Genomic DNA, 23,322 nt, shown 5'->3' on the forward strand with positions numbered 1-23,322 from the left:
ATCTCCCTCTTCTTATCATTTAATATTGATTTAGTAGATTACATTTACTGTGCCATCTATGAACCACTGTCAGAACCTATGTCGGTATCCCCAGCATCTCCGCTGGGACACTCTCACATGTCCTCCAAGTACATAGAGGATTGGAGTGCCTTATAGAATGTCAACAGGTGTAAAAAGACGTGTGTAAACAATGAGGACATCTGATTGGATAATTTCAGCACCTCTCCTTCAATTTTTTTATTTTCTCTATGAACCTTTAACCTTACATTGCCCTTTACCTCCTCCCGAAAGGTAGTTTTGCAATTACCCTTTACAATTTGAAAAGTGTTGTACAAGCTTAATCCTTGTGATTTGCTTTTTATCTTTATGCAAGGCTGGAATCAAGCAGTCCTTCCACCACCTCCACCATATAGCACAGCAGGGCACCAACCACACCTAGGTAGGTGCATACAATGAAAACCTTATCTTTAATACTGAAAAATGTGATGTTGAATAATCATTCTAATAAGCTCTCTTGTTTACCCTTATGGTATGAATAGTTTATCTGCCTGAGGCCTTTTTGAAGACTGATCTGAGAGATATTCCAGGACAGACTGTTTGCCCTTCTTGCAACCTGCCATGTATGACGCAAATTGAGCACATATCAGGGTGCTTAACAACCCTTTTATGTTGCCTATTATTTTTCTTTGGGTGAGTTGTACAGTTGATTTCCAAGCTTGAATTTAATGCATTTAATGTAATGTAATGCAATGTAGATATATTATAATGATGTAAAAAGTGTAATTCCCTTTGGTTCGACATGCTTATTAAAATGCAAATTGGTTTCACTCGAGCAAATATACCAGAGAGGCTGCAAAACTCCAAAAGTATTATCAAGCCTTATAAATAAATCATAAAACAAGCAAATTCTGTGTTTCTGTGTCAGGATATTTCTATTACTAAATTGTTGAATTTCCCAGGGAAAGTTCTTATACTTTGTTTTAGTTATGTGTAGTCATTAGCACTGGTTCAGTCAATATTCACTCCTCTCCACCAATAAAGACCAGGGGTAATCCTGTGGTCACCGATCCTAGACAAATTGGAGATATCCAGTCCGTACAGTAAATCACAAGATCTAGAAATATAGGTTTGATTTTGGAAGCCAGTTAGCTATTTGATGCTGGGCTTCTGATGTCCATCACTAACACTATCTGCCCAATGCGTAAAAAGTGCTAGGTGTGCCTCCATTAGGATATGGCACCCTCCCCCCCACCCCACCCCCAATGGAATGCTGTCATGCCCTCTTCTTTGGAGGGGATGTGGCAGTGTCACAATTGAAAAAAAAATGGAACATTTTGGAGGTATAATATTACTGTGCATATTTAGAATGATTATCCTCAAGAGAAGGCAGCATGGGACCTCAATTTAACAGTGGTAATGGCATTTATCATATGATCATCTAATACACGATTAGTATAATTTCTATGTTTCAAAGCTTCAAAAAGTTGCACTAGCACTAAGATGCTCTTCCTCCCTATCCAAAATCCCAGCCACTACTCCATGAAAGATTTTTTTCCCCTGGGATGTGCCAGTTTAATAATGCAAATCAATGCTATTTTCTACTTTAAAATGTCAAATCACAGAGTAATTTGAGCAATAAGGCCAATCACAAATAGAATTTCATAGCTGCAGCTTGTGATTGGTTATCCAGTTTACACACCCATTCTCCTGTTTTTGGCTGTATTTGTAAGAGCTATGAAAGCACAGAAAATAGCTGCATGTGTTGAGATGTTGGCTAGAAGGAGGAAGCACAGTAATATTTTTTTCCCAGCATGTTGTAGTGTAACTTTCCAGTTGATCCGTAACAATAATGTAGCATGCATCAAAAAGTACAGTAAACATCTGTTTTAGAAATTCTTAGTGCTTTGGGTTTTGTACCTTTTTTCATTTAGAATAGTTGATCAGGATGCAGATTACAATCTTTTATTTTTATTTTTATTTTTTTACTACAACTAGAATTGAGTTTTATGTCACTTCTGTAAAAACATCAAGACCATTACTGAAGTGACGACTCCAAGCAGCAAAGTGACCATATTGTTTTACTTTATTTGCAAAGAAACTGCACACGTTTGGTTGGGTATTTTGTTTTCCTTATATGCCACAACCACTAAAAAGCTTCCTTTATAAAACGTCTAAAAGCTATCCAATAAAACAATATAATCTATTTTATGACAATTTTGTCATATGATTCTTTAATTGTCGATTGTCCTTTATATGTTAAATTTGATTAAACAGCTGAACTTAGATGTAAAAGTTAGATTTTTCCTTCAGACCCTGAGGCCGATTTGGAACCAGTGTTTATTTCTCAGTCTCTAATTATCTTTCTTGATAAACAGATTTAGGGTATTATCCTATTATATGCAGTGATTTACCACATGGTAATAACTGGCTTTTTATACCATTACAGCGATAGGGTTAACCAATTACTGCCCATTTTTATCGTGTGGTAACTCACCCGTTATGAGCCGATAACACATGGGATCCGTGATAAGATTGTGGACCTATGTGTTACTGTCAGAAAACAGGTGTCCTGGGGCTGGTTATCTCTGATTCTGCTTAGCGTGCCTGAAGTATAAGCCCCAATAAGCGCTTGTTTATAGTGCTAATTGGATAGCCTCGGTGGACTCCTTTAGCTGTGGTAACTCACCACAATAGGATACCGCCCTTAGAATGATCGTAGTATTCAATTTACAGTTGGGATATATGGGGGATATTAAATTAGTACCCCACGGTTAAATCTCTCACCTGATCCAATTAGTGGGAATTCATCCACGAGTGAATCCCTGAGGGTGTATCCCTGCAAGAAAATGGCATAATCAGGGATTTACGTGCAAGGAAAACCAATTTATTTTGCAGGTTACGTAGATTCAGTGAGTTTCTGCACGGTAATCTACCATTTTTAGCACGGGAAAAGGTGATTTAATTGAATAGCCTATCCCCATGCTTTGTGGTGTTTACACTACAAATAGCTGTGGGGTAAAGCCCACGGCTAATTGAATATGCTCCTAAATACATATAATCTCAATTCAAAATTACTTTTAATTTGTTCTATTATATCAGATTTTTACTTTTTAGGGAGATTTTTGATAACTATTTTTCTGATTCTTTTTTTCTTATGCCTATTCTTATTCCACTTTCTGGTCTTTAAAATGAAAAAAGAAATATAAGGTTTAAGGTAATTTAGATTTGTGTCCGTGGACTCGAGTTTGGTGACTTATTATGTCTCTTTGGTGACTCATTATGAAATCCCCTAATGCAAGGTGGAAATAAAATTCACAACAAAGAGTTTCTTTATCTTGAAACGCAAAATGTTTTATTTGTAATCACATCTGCTATACTCATGAGTTCTCTCTGGATTAGTTATTGGTTGTTTGGTCCAAGTGGTCTCACTTTCTAAATTCTTTATTATTATTTTTTTTCTTCTTCTTAATTTCTCATTCTTCATAAGAACATTCATCTATAATCCTGGCTCATTGTTTCTGAAATGTTTTCTATAGTTCCATGAATGATTATCTCTAGTGGATAAACGTTATGTCTCACCAGAATTGAATATTATTAGAAGTCCAGGAAGATCGCTCTCTATCCTTTACAGTTTTACAGAATTGTCTATTCTGTATGTCACTGGATAAATTGTCAGAAGACTTCTTTCAGAGTTGTACTAAATGCAGTTTGCATTGTCCTTTTATTATGCAGTCACGTCTCTTTCGCAATGTGCATCCTTTACCTGAGTGACTTGACTGCATTTTAAACTGACTGCTCCAGGTACCATGGGGGCTAGAATTTGGGTTTGGAGGGGTTGTTCAGTTGCAGCTGAAGTAGAGGGGTTCACTACGATATGCCGGTGGTCGGGCTCCCGGTGACCAGCATACCGGCGCCAGGAGCCCGACCGCCGGCTTACCGACAGTGTGGCGAGCGCAAATGAGCCCCTTGCGGGCTCGCTGCGCTCGCCATGCTACGCTACGCGCGCCACACTATTTTATTCTCCCTCCAGGGGGGTCGTGGACCCCCACAAGGGAGAATAAGTGTCGGTATGCCGGCTGTCGGGATCCCGGCGCCGGTATACTGTGCGCCGGGATCCCGTCAGTGGCCATACAGAAGACCACCCGAAGTGGAGAATGGCCACCTAAAAGACCTAAAAGTCACCAAAGCTTCTGTTTGGAGAGTAATGACTTCTGGTACTCAAACCCTGGTGCAAGTTGATCATGCAAATATAGCAAAAATGCTGTTGCTATGATCTAATAACAGGATTTCAGTGCACTTATAAAAAAGCTAGTTTCCTAAATTCTCTGAGAATGGGAACACTCACTCACATACTGTACATTTGCATCTATTTGGCTCAAATTAACTTGGGTACTTATCTACACTTGCCTGGTAATTATTGTGTGTATGGATTGTGTAGTTTCTGATCATCCTCTGCACTCATAGTTAAGCCATAGCCCCTGTCACTTTTTTCTGCTGCTTTTGCATGGCAAGGGATGCTTATTTAGTACCAATGCAGATTCGGTTGTATTTTGCATTTGTTACATAACTCTGCATATGCAGCAAAATAAAGTCCTGAAACAGCATCTAGCTCTTAAGTCTAGTGCTCAAAAGACATGGCCAAAATGGCAGAACAGTATTCTCAAATCTAATTACAAATAAGAATAGAAGAAAATGTTGCTGTATTGGTCTTCAAGGAAAGCAAACGTGCGCTAGAACTTAAAGGTGGGGCCAGGTAGACTCTATTGTATAACTGTCATTATACAGGGCTGACAAATATGTGGGTATTAGGTTTTACTACCAAAATCATGAAGGATGCTCCCAAAAAGCACAAAATGTGCACAGTATGTAAATATTTATTGATTTACCAGTCAGATTGAATGTGAGTATTTTGTATCACCTGCATTAAACTATTTCTTTTCTTTTTTTAGATGTTTGCTAGGTTGCTGCTTAATACCATTGTGTGTCAACAGTTGCAAAGATGTGAACCACTACTGTCCCTACTGCAAACACCTCATCCACAAATACAAACGTCTTTAGTAATTACTGTGGAATTATATGTATATAGAAAAAATTTACTAAATCTATATTAGGTTGGATTAAATCATGCAACACACACATAAATGATGAAATTATAACAACAAAAAATGCATCTAAACTAAAACTTGATAATTCTTTTGGGGTTTTATACAAAGTTGCCATTTGTGAGCACAAGTGGGAGTGGTATGTTGACAGTTGTCATTTTGACACACGTAAGGTCGACATGCAACAGTGATCATGTCTACAAGGATGACATGTCAACATGACAGAGCGGCAACCATATGTCCTTAGTGCTCCCAGCTGTCACTTACCTGTCTGTGCAGCTTGGCTTACGGGTCCTGGTGGTAAGAGGTGCAGCAGTTCAGGCACAGACTACCTAACCCCCCCCCCCCCTCCCCCCTGCCCACCGCAGCCTAACCTTAACCGTTGCCATTCTGCGATTGCTGACTTCTCAGACGTCAGCATTCTACTGTCACATAGTCTCTGTCAACCATGTGGCCAGATCCCCTTTGGTAATGGACACACATATGGCATCACATTCATTTCAATTACATTTCAAGCAAACAGGCTTGAGATCCAAAATTGAAAAGGAGGTAGAATATTTTGTAGCCAATTTTCTCTAAAATGTCTCTGTGTGATTGAAATTGGCCTTTATCATTAATGTTTTTCCAAAGCTACAATTTACATTTTAATTTGTATAAATATTAATATCACAATAAATATTTTACATGAATTTGTATCACTCAACTGAGTTGTGTATTATTGATAAATCACATTAGACATTTTTAAGATAAATGTTTTCGGAGGCCTATCTTTCCACAGGCCTGTTGCCACTTTGAAAAACAGGGACCCATTTTTTGCTCGAGACACCTATATTTGCCGCAGAAGCATACATGTATGAAAGTATTTTTGCATTATTCAAGAATGACTGAAGGTACTGGGGAGAAGGAAGTCAGAGTAGAGAGTAGAGAGATGTAGGCTGGGAAAGAAGAGTATGTGAGGAATTATTTTAATGCTGGTATATAGTACCTTCAAATATACTACTAGAGCTACATAATACTAACAATATTATTGATTCCATATGTATACCACATCATTTTTTTTTTAAATAGTATCTGTGAAGATCCACAGAGCATGCCTAACATTAGGACAGGCCTGGCCAACCTGTGGCTCTCCAGCTGTTGTGAAATTCCCAGCATGCCCTGCCATAGGTTTGGATGCTAAAACTCTGGCAGGCTGGCAGGCCTACATTAGGATATGCCAGTCTAACTAGGAGCAATCCTCTTCCCCCATTAAATCTCATCATCGCTATTAAACAATGAAATCTGCCACCAAGATGAGTTAGCTCTATAACAAACAGCCTTAAGCTGGCTACACACTAGACAATATGCTCCATGAGCGATATAGTCAGTGTTTGCAATTGTACTCCCGGGCAAACGACCTAGTGCACACACACTGAACGATATCATTCAGTGACGTCATCCTGCACAAACCCCAAACATGCAGTTTCAGACAACATTGTCAGATTGACCTGCATGTATGGCCAATATATACATTATGGTAAGAAATTACCATTGATAATGGTATTTCTCCTAAGTCCACAGGTTCCACAGGAAAATGTTGGGATTTGATGAAGCGACAGCGGATTTGCACCAATCGGTCAAAGCTTTTTGGCCTCCCAGCATGCAACAAGCCCATCCATATATCCCCGCCTCCTGGGTCAGGCAAATCAGTTGTATTCCCAAAGCTCAAGGCAGGAGCATCATAGATAGCCCTACTCAGGTGAGAAGAACACACATAAACACCATTCCGTACAAGAAGGAAGAGGTTAGTGAGTAAAAGGATCCTCAAATCAGGTGCGTCAGGATGGACTTAGCAGAAATACCATTATCAACGGTAAGTTCTTACCATAACGTATATTTCTCCAGCAGGGTCCACAGGTTATCCACAGGAAAACACTGGGATTTCCCAAAGCAATTTAGTGGTGGGGACACTCCTGATTGGACAGGAGAATCCTTCGCCCGAATTCAGCGTAGCTAGAGGCAAAGGTATCCATGGCATAATTGTTAATGGAAGACCATGTGGCTGCCTTACATAACTGTTCTGCTGAAGCACAATGTTGTGCTGCCCATGATGGACCTACCTTACGAGTAGAGTGAGCAGGGACATTAGCCGGAACAGGGAGATCAGCTTGAGAATATGCTTCTCAGCAGGCCCTCCTCTCTTGTGAAATCCATAGAGAATAAAGAGAGAATCTGTCTTTCTGATGGCACTGGTATGATCCACGTAGATCCTTAAGGCACGGACCCGTCCACTGATGCATCTCCTGCAGAAAGGCCTGGTACCTGGAAAGCCGGGACTACAATTTCTTCGTTAAGGTGGAATTTAGACACCACCTTAGGAAGATACCCAGATCTAGTTCTGAGAACTGCTTTATCTGGATAGAAAAATAAGATTTTACTTACCGGTAAATCTATTTCTCGTAGTCCGTAGAGGATGCTGGGGACTTCGTAAGGACCATGGGGAGAGACAGGCTCCGCAGGAGACATGGGCACTTTAAGAAATAATTTAGTTCCTGGTGTGCACTGGCTCCTCCCTCTCTGCCCCTCCTCCAGACCTCAGTTATAGAACTGTGCCCAGAGGAGATGGACAGTACGAGGAAAAGATTTTTGTTAATCCAAGGGCAAGATTCATACCAGCCACACCAATCACACCGTATAACTTGTGATAACAATCCAGTAAACAGTATGACAATAACATAGCATCAGTTCACGCCCGATGCAACAATAACGTAACCCTTATTGAAGCAATAACTATATACAAGTATTGCAGAAGAAGTCCGCACTTGGGACGGGCGCCCAGCATCCTCTACAGACTACGAGAAATAGATTTACCGGTAAGTAAAATCTTATTTTCTCTAACGTCCTAGAGGATGCTGGGGACTCCGTAAGGACCATGGGGATTATACCAAAGCTCCCAAACGGGTGGGAGAGTGCGGATGACTCTGCAGCACCGATTGAGCAAACATGAGGTCCTCCTCAGCCAAGGTATCAAATTTATAGAATTTTGCAAAGGTGTTTGTACCCGACCAAGTAGCAGCTCGACACAGCTGTAGTGCCGAGACCCCTCGGGCAGCCGCCCAAGAAGAGCCCACTTTCCTAGTGGAATGGGCCTAGACCGATTTTGGTAACGGCAAACCAGCCGTAGAATGCGCTTGCTGAATCGTGTTACAGATCCAGCGAGCCAGAGTCTGCTTTGAAGCAGGGCCGCCAAGCTTGTTGGCTGCATACAGAACAAACAGTGCTTCTGTTTTTCGTACTCTAGCCGTCCTGGCTACATAAATCTTCAAAGCCCTGACCACATCAAGGGACTCGGAATCCTCTAAGTCCCGTGTAGCCACAGGCACCACAATAGGTTGGTTCATATGAAAGGATGAAACCACTTTTGGCAGGAATTGAGGACGTGTCCGCAATTCCGCTCTATCCATATGGAAAACCAGATAGGGGCTTTTATGTGATAAAGCCGCTAATTCCGACACTCGCCTAGCCGAAGCTAGGGCTAATAACATGACAACCTTCCAAGTGAGATATATCAACTCCACCGTTTTCAGTGGTTCAAACCAGTGTGACTTTAGGAAGTCCAAGACCACATTATGGTCCCAAGGCGCCACCGGAGGCACAAACGGAGGCTGAATATGCAGTACTCCCTTAACAAAAGTCTGAACTTCTGGGAGAGAAGCCAATTCTTTTTGAAAGAAAATGGATAGGGCCGAAATCTGTACCTTAATGGAGCCTAATTTAAGGCCCAAATCCACTCCAGTTTGTAGGAAGTGAAGGAAACAGCCCAGATGGAATTCTTCCGTAGGAGCATCCCTGGCCTCACACCAAGAAACATATCTTCTCCATATACGGTGATAATGTTTTGCTGTAACTTCCTTCCTAGCCTTTATCAGCGTAGGGATAACCTCAACCGGAATACCTTTTTCCGCTAGGATCCGGCGTTCAACCGCCATGCCGTCAAACGCAGCCGCGGTAAGTCTTGGAACAGACAGGGCCCCTGTTGCAACAGGTCCTGCCTTAGAGGAAGAGGCCACGGATCTTCCGTGAGCATTTCCTGCAGATCTGGATACCAGGTCCGTCGTGGCCAATCTGGAACAACGAGGATTGTTCTCACTCCTTTTTTTCTTACTATTCTCAACACCTTGGGTATGAGAGGAAGAGGAGGAAATACATAGACGGACACGGTATCACGAGGGCGTCTACCGCTACTGCCTGAGGGTCTCTGGACCTGGCGCAATACCTCTGTAGCTTTTTGTTGAGGTGGGACGCCATCATGTCTATCTGTGGCAGTTCCCACCGACTCACAATCTGTGCGAAGACTTCTAGATGAAGTCCCCACTCTCCCGGGTGTAGATAGTGTCTGCTGAGGAAGTCTGCTTCCCAGTTGTCCACTCCCGGAATGAACACTGCTGACAGTGCGCTTACATGATTCTCCGCCCAGCGAAGAATCCTGGTAGCTTCCGCCATTGCCGCTCTGCTCCTTGTGCTGCCTTGGCGGTTTACATGAGCCACTGCGGTGATGTTGTCTGACTGGATCAGAACTGGTTGGTCGCAAAGTAAGGCCTCCGCTTGACGTAGGGCGTTGTATATGGCCCTTAGTTCCAGGATGTTGATGTGCAGACAAGTCTCTTGACTTGACCAAAGACCCTGGAAATTTCTTCCCTGTGTGACTGCTCCCCAACCTTGGAGGCTTGCGTCTGTGGTCACCAGGTTCCAATCCTGAATGCCGAATCTGCGGCCCTCGAAAAGGTGAGCACTCTGCAGCCACCACAGGAGCGACACCCTGGCCCTGGGGGACAGGGTGATCAACCGATGCATCTGTAGATGTGATCCGGACCACTTGTCCAACAGATCCCATTGGAAAGTCCTTGCATGGAACCTGCCAAAGGGAATGGCCTCGTATGAGGCCACCATCTTTCCCAGGACTCGAGTGCAATGATGCACGGACACCTGTCCTGACCAGAGTCATAAGTTCCTGGGCTTTTTCTATCGGAAGATAAACCCTTTTCTGGGTCGTGTCCAGAATCATGCCCAAGAAAGGCAGACGAGTTGTAGGAACCAACTGCGACTTTGGGATATTGAGAATCCAGCCGCGTTGTTGTAACACTTTCAGTGAAAGAGATACGCTGTTCAGCAACTGCTCTCTTGATCTCGCTTTTATGAGGAGATCGTCCAAGTACGGGATAATTGTGACACCCTGCTTGCGCAGGAGCACCGCCATTACCTTGGTGAAAATCCTCGGAGCCGTTGAGAGACCAAACGGCAACGTCTGAAATTGGTAATGACAGTCCTGTACCGCAAATCTTAGGTACGCCTGATGAGGTGGATAAATGGGGACATGAAGGTACGCATCCTTTTTGTCCAGTGACACCATAAAATCCCCCCATTCCAGGCTGGCGATGACCGCTCTTAGCGATTCCATCTTGAACTTGAACCTCTTCAAGTATAGGTTCAGAGATTTTAAATTCAATATGGGTCTGACCGAACCGTCCGGTTTCGGAACCACAAACATGGTCGAATAATAACCCCTTCCCTGTTGAAGGAGGGGAACCTCGGCCACCACCTGCTGAAGATACAATTTTTGTACTGCATTTAACACTATCTCCCTCTCTAGGGGGAAGACGGTAGGGCCGATTTGAAAAACCGGCGAGGAGGCACCTTTTCGAATTCCAGCTTGTAACCCTGAGACACAGTTTCTATTGCCCAGGGATCCACCTGGGAGTAAACACACATGTGGCTGAAATTCTGAAGACGCGCCCCCACTGGCCCCGACTCCGCCAGTGGAGCCCCAGCGTCATGCGGTGGATTTTGCAGAGGCCGGGGAGGACTTCTGTTCCTGGGAACTAGCTGTATTGTGTAGCTTCTTTCCTCTGCCCCTCCCTCTGGCAAGAAAGGACGCACCTCGGACTTTCTTGTTTCTTTGTGAACGAAAGGACTGCATTTGATAATGCGGTGCTCTCTTAGGCTGTGTGGGAACATAAGGCAAAAAATTTGACTTTCCTGCCGCAGCTGTGGAGACCAGGTCCGAGAGACCTTCACCGAACAATCCCTCACCCCTGTAAGGTAAAACCTCCATATGTCGTTTAGAGTCAGCAACACCTGTCCATTGTCGAGTCCACAGGACCCTTCTGGCAGAAATCGACATAGCGTTTATTCTAGAACCCAGCAGACTAATGTCTCTTTGAGCATCTCTCATATAAAGGGCAGTGTCTTTAATATGCCCCAGGGTCAATAAAACAGTATCCCTATCTAGGGTATCAAACTCCTCTGATAAGGTATCAGTCCATGCAGGGCCGGCTCTAGGCATGTTCGAATAGAGCGGCCGCGCAGGGCTCCACCCTTAATGGGCGCCACGCGCTGGCGCCGCCGTATTCGAGGCTGGAGCCGGCGCTGTGCATTGTTGGCCCGGCCTCCGTGACCTCTTGTGTGCGCTATGCGCGCTGCGCGGTGCCGGTGTCTAACATCAGACGCCGGTGCCGCACAGCGCGCATAGCGCACACAAGCGCCTTGGAGGCCGCCCGCCCGTCCGCCCTCACCTAGACCCGGACCCGCACTCGCAGGCCACCCGCCCGGCCGCCCGCCATCGGACAGCAGTACTCCTCCCTCTCTCAGCGCCGCAGGTATTTGGGGGGGAGGGGGGAGGCACATTTATGGATGGGTGGCACTGTGGGGGCATTTATCTGGCACTGTGGGGGTATTTATTTGGCACTGTGGGGGCATATCTGCACTGTGGGGGCATTTATCTGGCACTGTGGGGGCATATTTGCACTGTGGGGGCATATCTGGCACTGTGGGGGCATTGATGTATCTGGCACTGTGGGGGCATTTATGTATCTGGCACTGTGGGGGCATTTCTGGCACTGTAGGGGCATATCTGGCACTGTGGGGGCATTTATGTATTTGGCACTGTGGGGGGCATATTTGGCTCTGTGGGGGCATATCTGGCACTGTGGGGGCATATCTGGCACTAGGCGTCTGTGGCTAGGCAATGAGTCTCAGTGCTCTTCCTGGCGCAAAGTGTCTAACGTGCTCTGCCTGGCGCAAAGTGTCTAACGTGCTCTGCCTGGCGCAAAGTGTCTAACGTGCTCTGCCTGGCGCAAAGTGTCTAGGAGGTTCTACCTGGTGCAGTGTGTATTAACTGCACTACTGTGTGGTGTAATGCGAATTGCCACTATTATGTGGCCACGCACCTTTCCCACGAAGCAACGCCCCTAAATTTTAGCTGCGCGCCTTCGGTGCGCACTGTCCATGCTTTACCATGTAGGTAGATGAGCACCAAGCATTACAGTATGTACATCATTTTGCCCTCCTAACTTAAAAATGTGGCCTCCCTGTGATCAGCACCCTGCCCTAAAAAGTGAACACTATCATGTGTAGCTGGCACTGCTGGGGGGTATATTGTGTGTAGCTGGCACTGCTGGGGGGCATGTCATGTCTATCTAGCACTGCTGGGGGGTATATTGTGTGTAGCTGGCACTGCTGGGGGGCATGTCATGTCTATCTGGCACTGCTGCTGGGCATGTCATGTGTAGCTGGCACTGCTGGGGGTATATTATGTCTATCTGGCACTGCACATTATGTGTATCTGGCACTACACTGGAGACGTGTGTAAGGAACACTACTGTGGCTGAAATGTGTAAGGCTGCTAATTGTGTGCGTAGAGGGGGTGTGAAAATATATTTATTTATAGTCTAATAATATAAAGTTATGAGGCCACGCCCACTTTTCCAGAGGCCACACCCACTTTTACTGGAGCGCGGGGGGGGGGGGGGCGCTTTTACATGTTTTCGCTCAGGGTACTAGTAGGCCTGGAGCCGGCCCTGAGTCCATGCCGCTACTGCACTACACACCCAGGCCGACGCGATTGCCGGTCTGAGCAAGGTACCTGAATGTGTATAAGTGGACTTCAGGGTACCCTCCTGTTTGCGATCAGCAGCATCCTTGAGGGTAGCCGTATCCTGGGACCGCAGGGCTACCTTTTTGGATAAGCGTGTTAAAGCTTTGTCCACCCTAGGGGAGGATTCCCATCGTAACCTGTCCGTTGGCGGGAAAGGATACGCCATAAGAATCCATTTGGAAATCTGCAGTTTTTTTATCTGGTGATTCCCAAGCTTTTTCACATAACTCATTCAGTTCGTGTGATGGGGGAAAGTTACCTCAGGTTTCTTTCCCTTATACATATAAACCCTTGTGTCAGGGACAGGGGTTTCCTCTGTGATGTGCAAAACTTCCTTAATTGCTATAATCATATATCGGAGTGATTTAGCCAACTTTGGCTGTAACTTTGCATCATCGTAATCGACACTGGAGTCAGAATCCATGTCGGTATCTGTGTCAACAATTTGGGATAGTGGGCGCTTATGAGACCCCGACGGTCCCTGCGACATAGGATCAGGCAAGGGTTGAGACCCTGCCTGTCCCAATGCATCAGCCTTGTCTAATCTTTTATGCAAGGAATTTACATTATCATTTAAAACCTTCCACATATCCATCCAATCAGGTGTCGGCGCCGTCGGCGGAGACACCACATTCATTTGCTCCCGCTCCTCTCCCACATAGCCTTCCACATCAGACATGTCGACACAAGCGTACCGACACACCCCACACACAGGGAATGTCCTTTCTGAAGACAGTTCCCCCACGAGGCCCTTTGGAGAGACAGAGAGAGAGAGTATGCCAGCACACACCCCAGCGCTATATAACCCAGGAATAACACAGTAACTTAATGTTAACCCAGTAGCTGCTGTTTATATACTTTTTTGCGCCTAATTATTTGCCCCCCCTCTCTTTTCAACCCTCTTCTACCGTGTATCAGCAGGGGAGAGCCTGGGGAGCTTCCTCTCAGCGTGCTGTGGAGAAAAAATGGCGCTGGTGAGTGCTGAGGAAGAAGTCCCGCCTCCTCGGCGGCTGGCTTCTGTCCCGCTTAAATTTTATTTCTTTGGTAGGGGCTCCTACATATATACAGTGCCCAGCTGTATATATGTGTTAATTTGCCAGAATGAGGTCCCAAATGCTGCCCAGGGCGCCCCCCCCCCTGCGCCCTGCACCCTAACAGTGACCGGAGTATGTGTAGGTGTGCAGAGCAATGGCGCTCAGCTGCAGTGCTGTGCATTACCTCCAGTGAAGATCACGAAGTCTTCTGCCGCCTGTGAAGTCTTCTTGCTTCTCATACTCACCCGGCTTCAGTCTTCCGGCTCTGCGAGGGGGACGGCGGCGCGGCTCTGGGACGGACGGCGAGGGTGAGATCCTGCGTACCGATCCCTCTGGAGCTATTGGTGTCCAGTAGCCTAAGAAGCAGGACCTAGCTTCAGAGAGTAGGGCTGCTTCTCTCCCCTCAGTCCCACGATGCAGGGAGTCTGTTGCCAGCAGAGCTCCCTGAAAATAAAAAACCTAACAAAAAAACTTTCTATCAGCAAACTCAGGAGAGCTCACTAAAAAGCACCCAGCTCCTCTGGGCACAGAATCAAACTGAGGTCTGGAGGAGGGGCAGAGAGGGAGGAGCCAGTGCACACCAGGAACTAAATTCTTTCTTAAAGTGCCCATGTCTCCTGCGGAGCCCGTCTCTCCCCATGGTCCTTACGGAGTCCCCAGCATCCTCTAGGACGTTAGAGAAATAAAAAATGGGGAATGACATGACAATGCCCCTAAATCTGACATTCTTCTAGCTGACGCCATGGCCAGTAGAAAGAGAACTTTAGCTGTCAACCATTTAAGATCCACTTTATTAAGTGGTTCAAATGAGGCAACTTGAAGGGCCTTTAGGACTATATTTAAGTCCCAAGGCACTGTAGGAGGAACTGTAGGAGGAACTAAAGGATGTTGAATGTGCAGCATTCCCTGGAAAAAAGTACGCACATGTAGCCCCTATCATATTATGAAATGGAGAAACAAGGGGGGATAGTTCAAATGTACACCTGTGTATACTGAAATACTGTGGACAAGTGTAAATAAATGAAATATACTGTATATATATAACTTTAGATGTTTAATTATAATAAGGATTAAAGCCCGGTCTAGGTAATAATACTGTGCAACCCGGGACCACAGGAGTTGGAATAATACCCAGGCACGAGGGGCTGGAGGGAGACTTCCAGAAGCCCCTCGCGCAAAGGAGGAGAGATCGCGTGTGGGGAGGAAGGAGAGGACGGTTGGTGGCGCAGAGGAGAAGCGGAGGAGCAACGGTGACGGAGGAACGGGTGAGCGGCGAGGACCGGGAGGAGAGGTGTATAATCAGACGGAGTAAGAGGGAAGGTTCCTTCTAGCCGCGGGACCGGAATACCGATCCATGGGAGGAGTAGTGAGAGAGAGCTGGGCACACTCGTGAACAGTGGTGCCGGAGGATCGCCAGCGAGAGAAGTCCTGGAGAGTCCAGCCACCTGAAAGTCAGCGCCGGCTATCGCAGGCAGAGGTACGCAGCCTAGCGGGGGATTGCTGCTGTTCCCTCAGTGAAGTGTGAAAGTGCAGGATAGGAGATAAGAGTGAGTGCCTCCGGCAGACTTAGTGGATATAGTTGCGGTATTGGCAAGTTGGGGGAGGAGTCCAGTGGCAGAAGTGTCACAGCAGAAAGAAGGACTCTGTCAATTAACAAAGATAGGAGAGAAACCAGTGAGTGGGAGAGTCTATCGAGGTAATACACCCCAGAGGGCTGTAATTAGCTTAAACTCCACCCGTTATATTGGAGACAAGGAGGGGGTGAACTTCCATTTCAACTTCCATTTGGCTGCCCTGGGAGGATGATGCGGATAGGACTGTGAGTAACTGGCAACAGCCGATCATCTTCAGCCTAGGGAGTAGAGACAGCACTGCCTAGGAGTATACACCCAGGGCATCCTTTAGAGTTATAGACTTATGCTGATGAACCCGACCACACTTAACAAGAGAAGTATAAGTGCCGTATAATCATAACATTATTACAGTTAGACTTCTATATTATCACACACTGTGCCCCATCAGATTCGAGGAAGGAACAGTTATCAGAACTGATACGGAAAGGTGGCTTGGTCAACCTAATGCTGAATGGAATGACATTATAATTCAGGTGCTAAACCGTCACGGTAGCCTAGTGCCAGGCCCATACCTCACCTCACCGATAAGGGACACCCGTCATAGGAGCACTGAGGAGCCCCGATTATCCCCTCCACCTGTGTCTCTCTGATTGGCTGCTGCACAGCGGTGAAGTAGGAGCCGCTTTCCGCCTGATTAAAATACCGAATACTAGATCGGGCAGTAACACCATCATCAGGAACTGTGAATAGGGAAGGACAGTTCGCAAGCCGCAAGGGAGTACCAGTTCCCTTCAGTAGGATAAATGTTAGTGTATTAGCACCGAGAAGTACATAAAATTGACTGCCTTAGTATAATTACCCCAAATGAACCTGAACTTATCTAATTATCCTGGGCCCCAACATGTGCACCAACGGTATACTTGAATAAACTATTCTGCTAAACTATTAACTGTATGCGCAGCGACTAACACGGTACCTTTCCTTTATAGAGTCGTTTTTGATTCGGGGTTTTTTTTGTGATGCATGCAATTTGATTGTGTAGAGGGGGAGGGCATAGATTAACCTACTATTTACCATTACTTATATAAAATATACTAAAAGTTCAATACTGTGGCAGATTTATTCCCTAGTAAGGGGTATTGTATTATTGATCTTTTAACACTTACCTGTACCTGGTGATTCCGGTGGAAGGTTGTTTCCGAAGAGGAGCTGGAAAACGAAAAATACAGACATTAAACACTCCTTGGTAGGTGTATACATTACAATAACATCACTAGGTTAACTGGAAACATTAACAAAGGGCTTTCCCAAGCTAGCCCAACTATACCAAAAGTATATCAACAGCTTGGGTGGAGGCACGGCTGGTATCTAATATTTCATAACTCTAGTGTCTCAGGTGGTAACGATTGGGAGAGGGTTACATCTGGAGGCACTGCTGAGATACTTAGACCTAGGTCTCCTGTTGCGCAATAAGTAGGATGGAAGGGGTAGGAAAGGAAGATATCTTCCGTTGGTGTAGGGAAAAGGAGATAAATGTCGAAAGCAGTTTTGGGTTAACTGGAAATTTGACGAGTGCTAGCGATGAGAGCATCATTAATTCAGTCAAGTTTTTGTATGGAGTAAGTGAGACGTGTATTGTGGATAAATGGAAAGGGTTAAATGGTAATATTACAGCAGTATTAATCAACAATAAGAACTTGCTAGACCCAGTGTTGCTGCCCAGTATGGTGGTGGTGGATGGAGTCCCAGGTTGGAAAGTACATTTGGTATGGCCTGAGTGGAAAATCAGCGGGACAGGAACAGCTACCCCGGGTGAAGAGCAGGGGACAGGGGAGCCAAATATCCAATCTACTGGGGACACTGTTCCACCACCCATTGCAGACACAGAAGTATCCACTCAACATGATGACGTAATTGAGAGTCAAGTGGATACAGTAGTGGGCAGAATGGTTAGTCATTTGGAGAGATGGCACTTTGAAGGGGGATATCGACGCCTTAGGATATTTTCGTGAATCACCCCGATTCCAGCTGGAGAGGAAACATATGAATTGTGGAGAGAGACGGCCACCCAACATTCGGAGGAATGGCAATGCCCTGACCATGTAAAACGACAGAGGGTGGTGGAAAGCCTGAGGGGGCCAGCCATGGGGGTAATTCAAGCTACACGACGAAGCAACCCAAAAGCCACCCTGAAAGACTATCTGGAGGCCTTGGACTTCTCTTTTGGTACAATGGAAGATGTCGGAGATCTTTTAGCTCGACTGAACCATACCTATCAAGAACTTGGGGTAACCTTGACTTATTATGTGTACCGGGTAGATAGACTCATTTATAAAATAGTGGACAAAGGGGGCATCGATAAAGATACAGTTGATAGCCGTAGACTGACGCAAGTACTAAAAGGAGCGTTAACCAACAATCCTGTAGCACAACGATTGAGATGCACCATGGCTGCGGCCCGGTCCCCTACTTTGAATGAACTAGTTAAAGAAGTGAAGTTAGAGGAGGTGCAAATTGAGAATAGGGAGAAAACCATCAAGAAGGTAAAAGTAGTGATACCGGCGAATGAACCACCATCCATTGATGAACGGTTATTGAAGCTCATTGAAGAGCAAAATAAGAAACTTGAACAGTTAATAGCACTCCAGACGGTTAATCCCTACAATCAGGTTTTGATTCCTGGATGTGATCGGGGAATGAGGTCAGGACGAGAGAACCGACCTCCAATAATTTGTTATAGCTGTGGGCAAGCGGGTCATCGGTCATTCGAATGCCCTATGAACGGAAACAGTAACTGGAGGAATGGAAGTAGCAGTAATTATCAGAGGAGAAACTTACCTTTGGAAAACTCCAACAGGAGTGCTGTGAACCCCTCACAGGCTCCCCAATAATTACCGTTCATGCCATGGGGAGTGCTCAGTGGTCCCCGGGGATTCCCGAGACTCTGATGGGCAATGCACCTAGAACCAAGGCTATGATTAATGGACATGCCTGTAATGTTCTGTTAGACAGTGGCTCCCAAATTTCCATAGTATTCGAATCCTGGTACCAGACTTACCTGACAGATGTACCCATTAACCCACTGAGTGGGCTCACCATCTGGGGGTTGAGCGAGCAAAAGTACCCTTATTTGGGGTATATCATTACACAAATCACATTTGAGCCTGGGCTGATATCCCCCAATGAGACGGTCCCATTTGTAGCCTTGGTTTGTCCACACTCCCCTGGAGACAACGGGGAGTTACCAGTTATTGTAGGGACTAATACCAACATGTTTAAAAGCCTAATTAAATGGTGCGATAGGCAGAATATAAAAAGTGTGATAGTCGAGAAGAGCCGATCGGAAGAACCTCTGATCCCATGCAAACGGGTGGATGCTAACCTTTCAGACTCGTGGGTGAGAAAATTGGAGTCCTGTTTCCAAGGGAGTGACATAGACCCCACAACAAAGGGCTACTGTTGGAACAATTACAGCGGAGAGAGGCAGTATTCTCACAAAGTGAGTGGGATCTAGGGACCACCAAGGATGTAGAACATCGGATTAAATTGTCTGACGAGACCCCATTCAGGGAGCGATCTCGTCGATTGGCCCCCACTGATTTCGAAGTCGTTAGGACCCATTTGCGTAACCTCTTAGAGAATCAGGTCATTGCCGATTCGGAAAGCCAATATGCCTCCCCCATCGTGGTGGCCCGAAAGAAGAGTGGTGAGATCCGGCTGTGCATTGATTATCGGACGTTAAATCAACGTACGGTACCGGACCAATATACTGTCCCCAAAATTGAAGAAGCTCTCGACTGTTTACAAGGAAGTCAATGGTTTTCCGTACTAGATTTACGATGCGGGTATTATCAAATCCCAATGAGCGCCAATGATAGAGCAAAGACGGCGTTCATCTGTCCCATCGGATTTTTCGAATTCCTAAAAATGCCCCAGGGTATAACCGGAGCGCCTGCCACCTATCAGCGGACCATGGAAAAGACGGTGGGCGACATGTGCTACCGCGAGGTCCTAGTTTATTTGGACGACATCATAGTCTTCGGTAAAACCCTGGAAGAACACAACGAACGGCTCTTGAAAGTATTGGACCGACTTCAACGGCGAGGGTTGAAACTCTCCATTGAGAAATGCCAGCTATGCCGGTCCAAGGTGAAGTACCTGGGACATATTGTCAGCAGGCAGGGGATAGCCACGGATCCTGAGAAGGTAGCTACCGTTAGGAATTGGCCACGACCAAACACCCTTAAAGAACTGCGATCCTTTTTAGGGTTTTGTGGCTATTATAGAAAATTTGTCCCTAAATACTCTAAGCTAGCCAGACCATTGACGAATCTGACCAAAGGATATCCCCTGATTACTACCAAAGGAAGGCTTACTTCACAAAAGAGAACGGAGTACCTTTGTCCCAGGGAACCCTTTGGAAATAGGTGGAATGAGGAATGTGAAGAAACCTTTACCAATCTAAAGGAACAACTGTCACAGTCGCCAGTGCTAGCTTATGCTGACCCGGAGCTTCCCTATGAGGTGCATATTGACGCCTCCCTGGACGGTATTGGGGGAGTACTGTACCAATGGAGGAAAGATCAACTAAGACCAATTGCGTACGTAAGCCGGGGTTTATCTGGGAGTGAACGGAATTACCCAGCCCACAAATTAGAATTTTTGGCGCTGAAATGGGCCATTAGTGAAAAATTCCACGATTATCTATACGGAGCCTCTTTTACCGTATGTACTGATAATAATCCGTTAACATACATTCAGTCGACTGCCAAGCTGGATGCTACTGGTCACCGATGGCTGGCGGCTCTGTCTAACTACAACTTTACCATCAAATATAGGCCTGGTGTCAACAATCAGGACGCGGAGGCATTGTCTAGAAGGGCTCACAATGAAGTGTCTTCACCCCTGGAGAATGGATCGAGGTCGCGGCGGCGGCAGTAAAAGGCATATGTGAATGGGTTAAAATAAACCCAAGTGCTTCTTTAGCAGGGATAGTTCATACGGGAGCCTCCGCACAGGCTATACCCCCTCCCTATCGATGGTTGAGCCCATCGGCGATGGAAGGCTTGGAAATGGTGAAGCTGGATCAATTATCACAAGAGCAACGAGATGATACCCATATTAGTCCTATATATCAGTATTTGGAAAACTCAGGGCCCCTGATCTCCTGTTCTGGCCTATCTCGGGAAACCAGAGTGTTGTGGCGACAGGTCAAGCGACTAAAGATAAGGAAGGGAGTGCTGTATAGAACGACCAAAAAGGTAGACGGTATTAATAGACTACAGATAGTATTACCCTCCAAATATAAATCAATGGTATTGGATGAGTTACATAATCATCATGGTCATGTGGGGCAAGAAAAGACCCTGGGATTAATAGCTGAGAGATTCTTCTGGCCCTTCATGAAGAGAGATGTAGAACAGTTCTGCAAATTGTGTGGAAACTGTGTACTGAGGAAAACGCTACCCTGCAATGTGGCCCCTCTTATCAATTTAAAGAGCTCAGGACCCTTTGATTTAGTGTGTATTGATTTCTTATCCTTAGAAGGACCAGATAGACGTGAAAGTAATGTATTAGTAGTCACCGATCACTTTACCAAGTATGCGCAAGCATATGTGACGGTAAATCAAAGGGCAGTGACGGTGGCTCGTACTCTGTGGGAGAAATTTTTCGTCCACTATGGGATGCCTGCACTAATTCATTCCGACCAGGGACGGGAGTTTGAAAGTAACCTAATTAAAGAATTGTGCTACTGTTGCGGCATAAAAAAATCTAGAACTACACCGTACCATCCGCAAGGGGATCCACAACCCGAAAGATTCAACCGGACTTTATTAAATATGCTAGGAACGTTGAATGAAAAACAAAAGCGGTTATGGAAACAACATATCACGTCTCTAGTTCATGCCTATAACTGTACCAGGAATGAGGCAACGGGGTATAGTCCATATCTACTTCTGTTCGGTCGGGAGGCACGGCTACCCATAGATGTGTGCTTACCTACACAAATTAACCCTCCTTCCTGGGGTTCTCATTCCCATTACTTGAGACAGTTACAGCAACAATTGCAAGAAGCCTATACCCTGGCTCGAAATACTGCTGAGAAAATGGGGGAGAAAAATAGGATACATCACAATCGAAAAGTGATAGAGCATTGTTTACAACCCCGGGACAGGGTATTGATCAAACTGCTAGGAGTGCCCAGACAGCAGAAGCTCAAGAATAGATGGAAAACCGACCCCTATATAGTAGTGAAGCAACTACCTAATATTCCAGTATATCAGCTCATTCCGGAGAAGGGAGAAGGAGCTGTAGTGACTTATCATCGGCAACATATATTACCTATTGCACAAAACATTAGATGGGATGAGTCAGAGACTGGACCTCCCAAGGCGCACTCCAAACCAGCACCTGCATCATCAACCCTGTTGACACACTACCCAGAGGAGGGGGATAGTGATCCGGAAGAGGAACCATTTGGAAATGGGGTATATTATAAAGACAAGGGGTGTATGGACTCTGGTAGTACAATGTCATCAACATGGGAACAGCCTGCCTTACAATCAACCGCTCCAGAGGGGGAAGTAACCGATACAGGTGGGAAGCAGGAAGGGGAATTGGAGGAAAGTCCTTGGTCCGAAGAGGATAATAATAGTCCTATTAGAGGATTTATTAATGATGAGGACGATGCGAGTAGTGACTTAAATCTTAGTCCCTGGGCCAGCTCACCCAGGCCCCACAGAATAAGAAGACCACCCCAAATACTTACCTATGAACGCTTGGGTATGCCCACCGAGGTACCTTTGACTATTCATCCCAGTGTGGTAATGTCATGGTCTTATTTCGGATATGGAGTTGATAGGGGGTAAAACGATGTGGGATAGGATACCTCGTGTCCAATATAAGTAAAGGATGGGGATACCAATTCCACTTGAGAGGGGTAAGTTGGAATCCCCAGGGGGAGAGTGTAGCCCCTATCATATTATGAAATGGATAAACAAGGGGGGATAGTTCAAATGTACACCTGTGTAAACTGAAATACTGTGGACAAGTGTAAATAAATGAAATATACTGTATATATATAACTTTAGATGTCTCTCCCCATGGTCCTTACGGAGTCCCCAGCATCCTCTAGGACGTTAGAGAAATAAAAAATGGGGAATGACATGACAATGCCCCTAAATCTGACATTCTTCTAGCTGACGCCATGGCCAGTAGAAAGAGAACTTTAGCTGTCAACCATTTAAGATCCACTTTATTAAGTGGTTCAAATGAGGCAACTTGAAGGGCCTTTAGGACTATATTTAAGTCCCAAGGCACTGTAGGAGGAACTAAAGGATGTTGAATGTGCAGCATTCCCTGGAAAAAAGTACGCACATGTAGCCCCTATCATATTATGAAATGGAGAAACAAGGGGGGATAGTTCAAATGTACACCTGTGTATACTGAAATACTGTGGACAAGTGTAAATAAATTAAATATACTGTATATATATAACTTTAGATGTTTAATTATAATAAGGATTAAAGCCCGGTCTAGGTAATAATAGTGTGCAACCCGGGACCACAGGAGTTGGAATAATACCCAGGCACGAGGGGCTGGAGGGAGACTTCCAGAAGCCCCTCGCGCAAAGGAGGAGAGATCGCGTGTGGGGAGGAAGGAGAGGACGGTTGGTGGCGCAGAGGAGAAGCGGAGGAGCA

At 45.5% G+C, this 23,322-nt stretch overlaps 1 protein-coding gene across 2 annotated transcripts in view; it reads left to right on the top strand.

The window, feature by feature from the left end:
* LOC134943626 (lipopolysaccharide-induced tumor necrosis factor-alpha factor homolog) overlaps nt 1-5,791 on the top strand; it is a 202,741-nt gene extending 196,950 nt beyond the window's left edge. For both annotated transcript variants that reach the window (XM_063932367.1, XM_063932368.1), the window contains 3 exons: nt 374-439; nt 540-690; nt 4,950-5,791. In XM_063932367.1, the coding sequence (XP_063788437.1) occupies nt 374-439; nt 540-690; nt 4,950-5,058 (326 nt within the window). In that variant the 3' untranslated portion in view covers nt 5,059-5,791. The remainder of the gene's footprint in view (nt 1-373; nt 440-539; nt 691-4,949) is intronic.
* Nucleotides 5,792-23,322: the final 17,531 nt, after the last annotated feature.

This window comes from Pseudophryne corroboree, chromosome 7, assembly GCF_028390025.1.
Source record: "Pseudophryne corroboree isolate aPseCor3 chromosome 7, aPseCor3.hap2, whole genome shotgun sequence".
NCBI lineage: Eukaryota > Metazoa > Chordata > Amphibia > Anura > Myobatrachidae > Pseudophryne > Pseudophryne corroboree.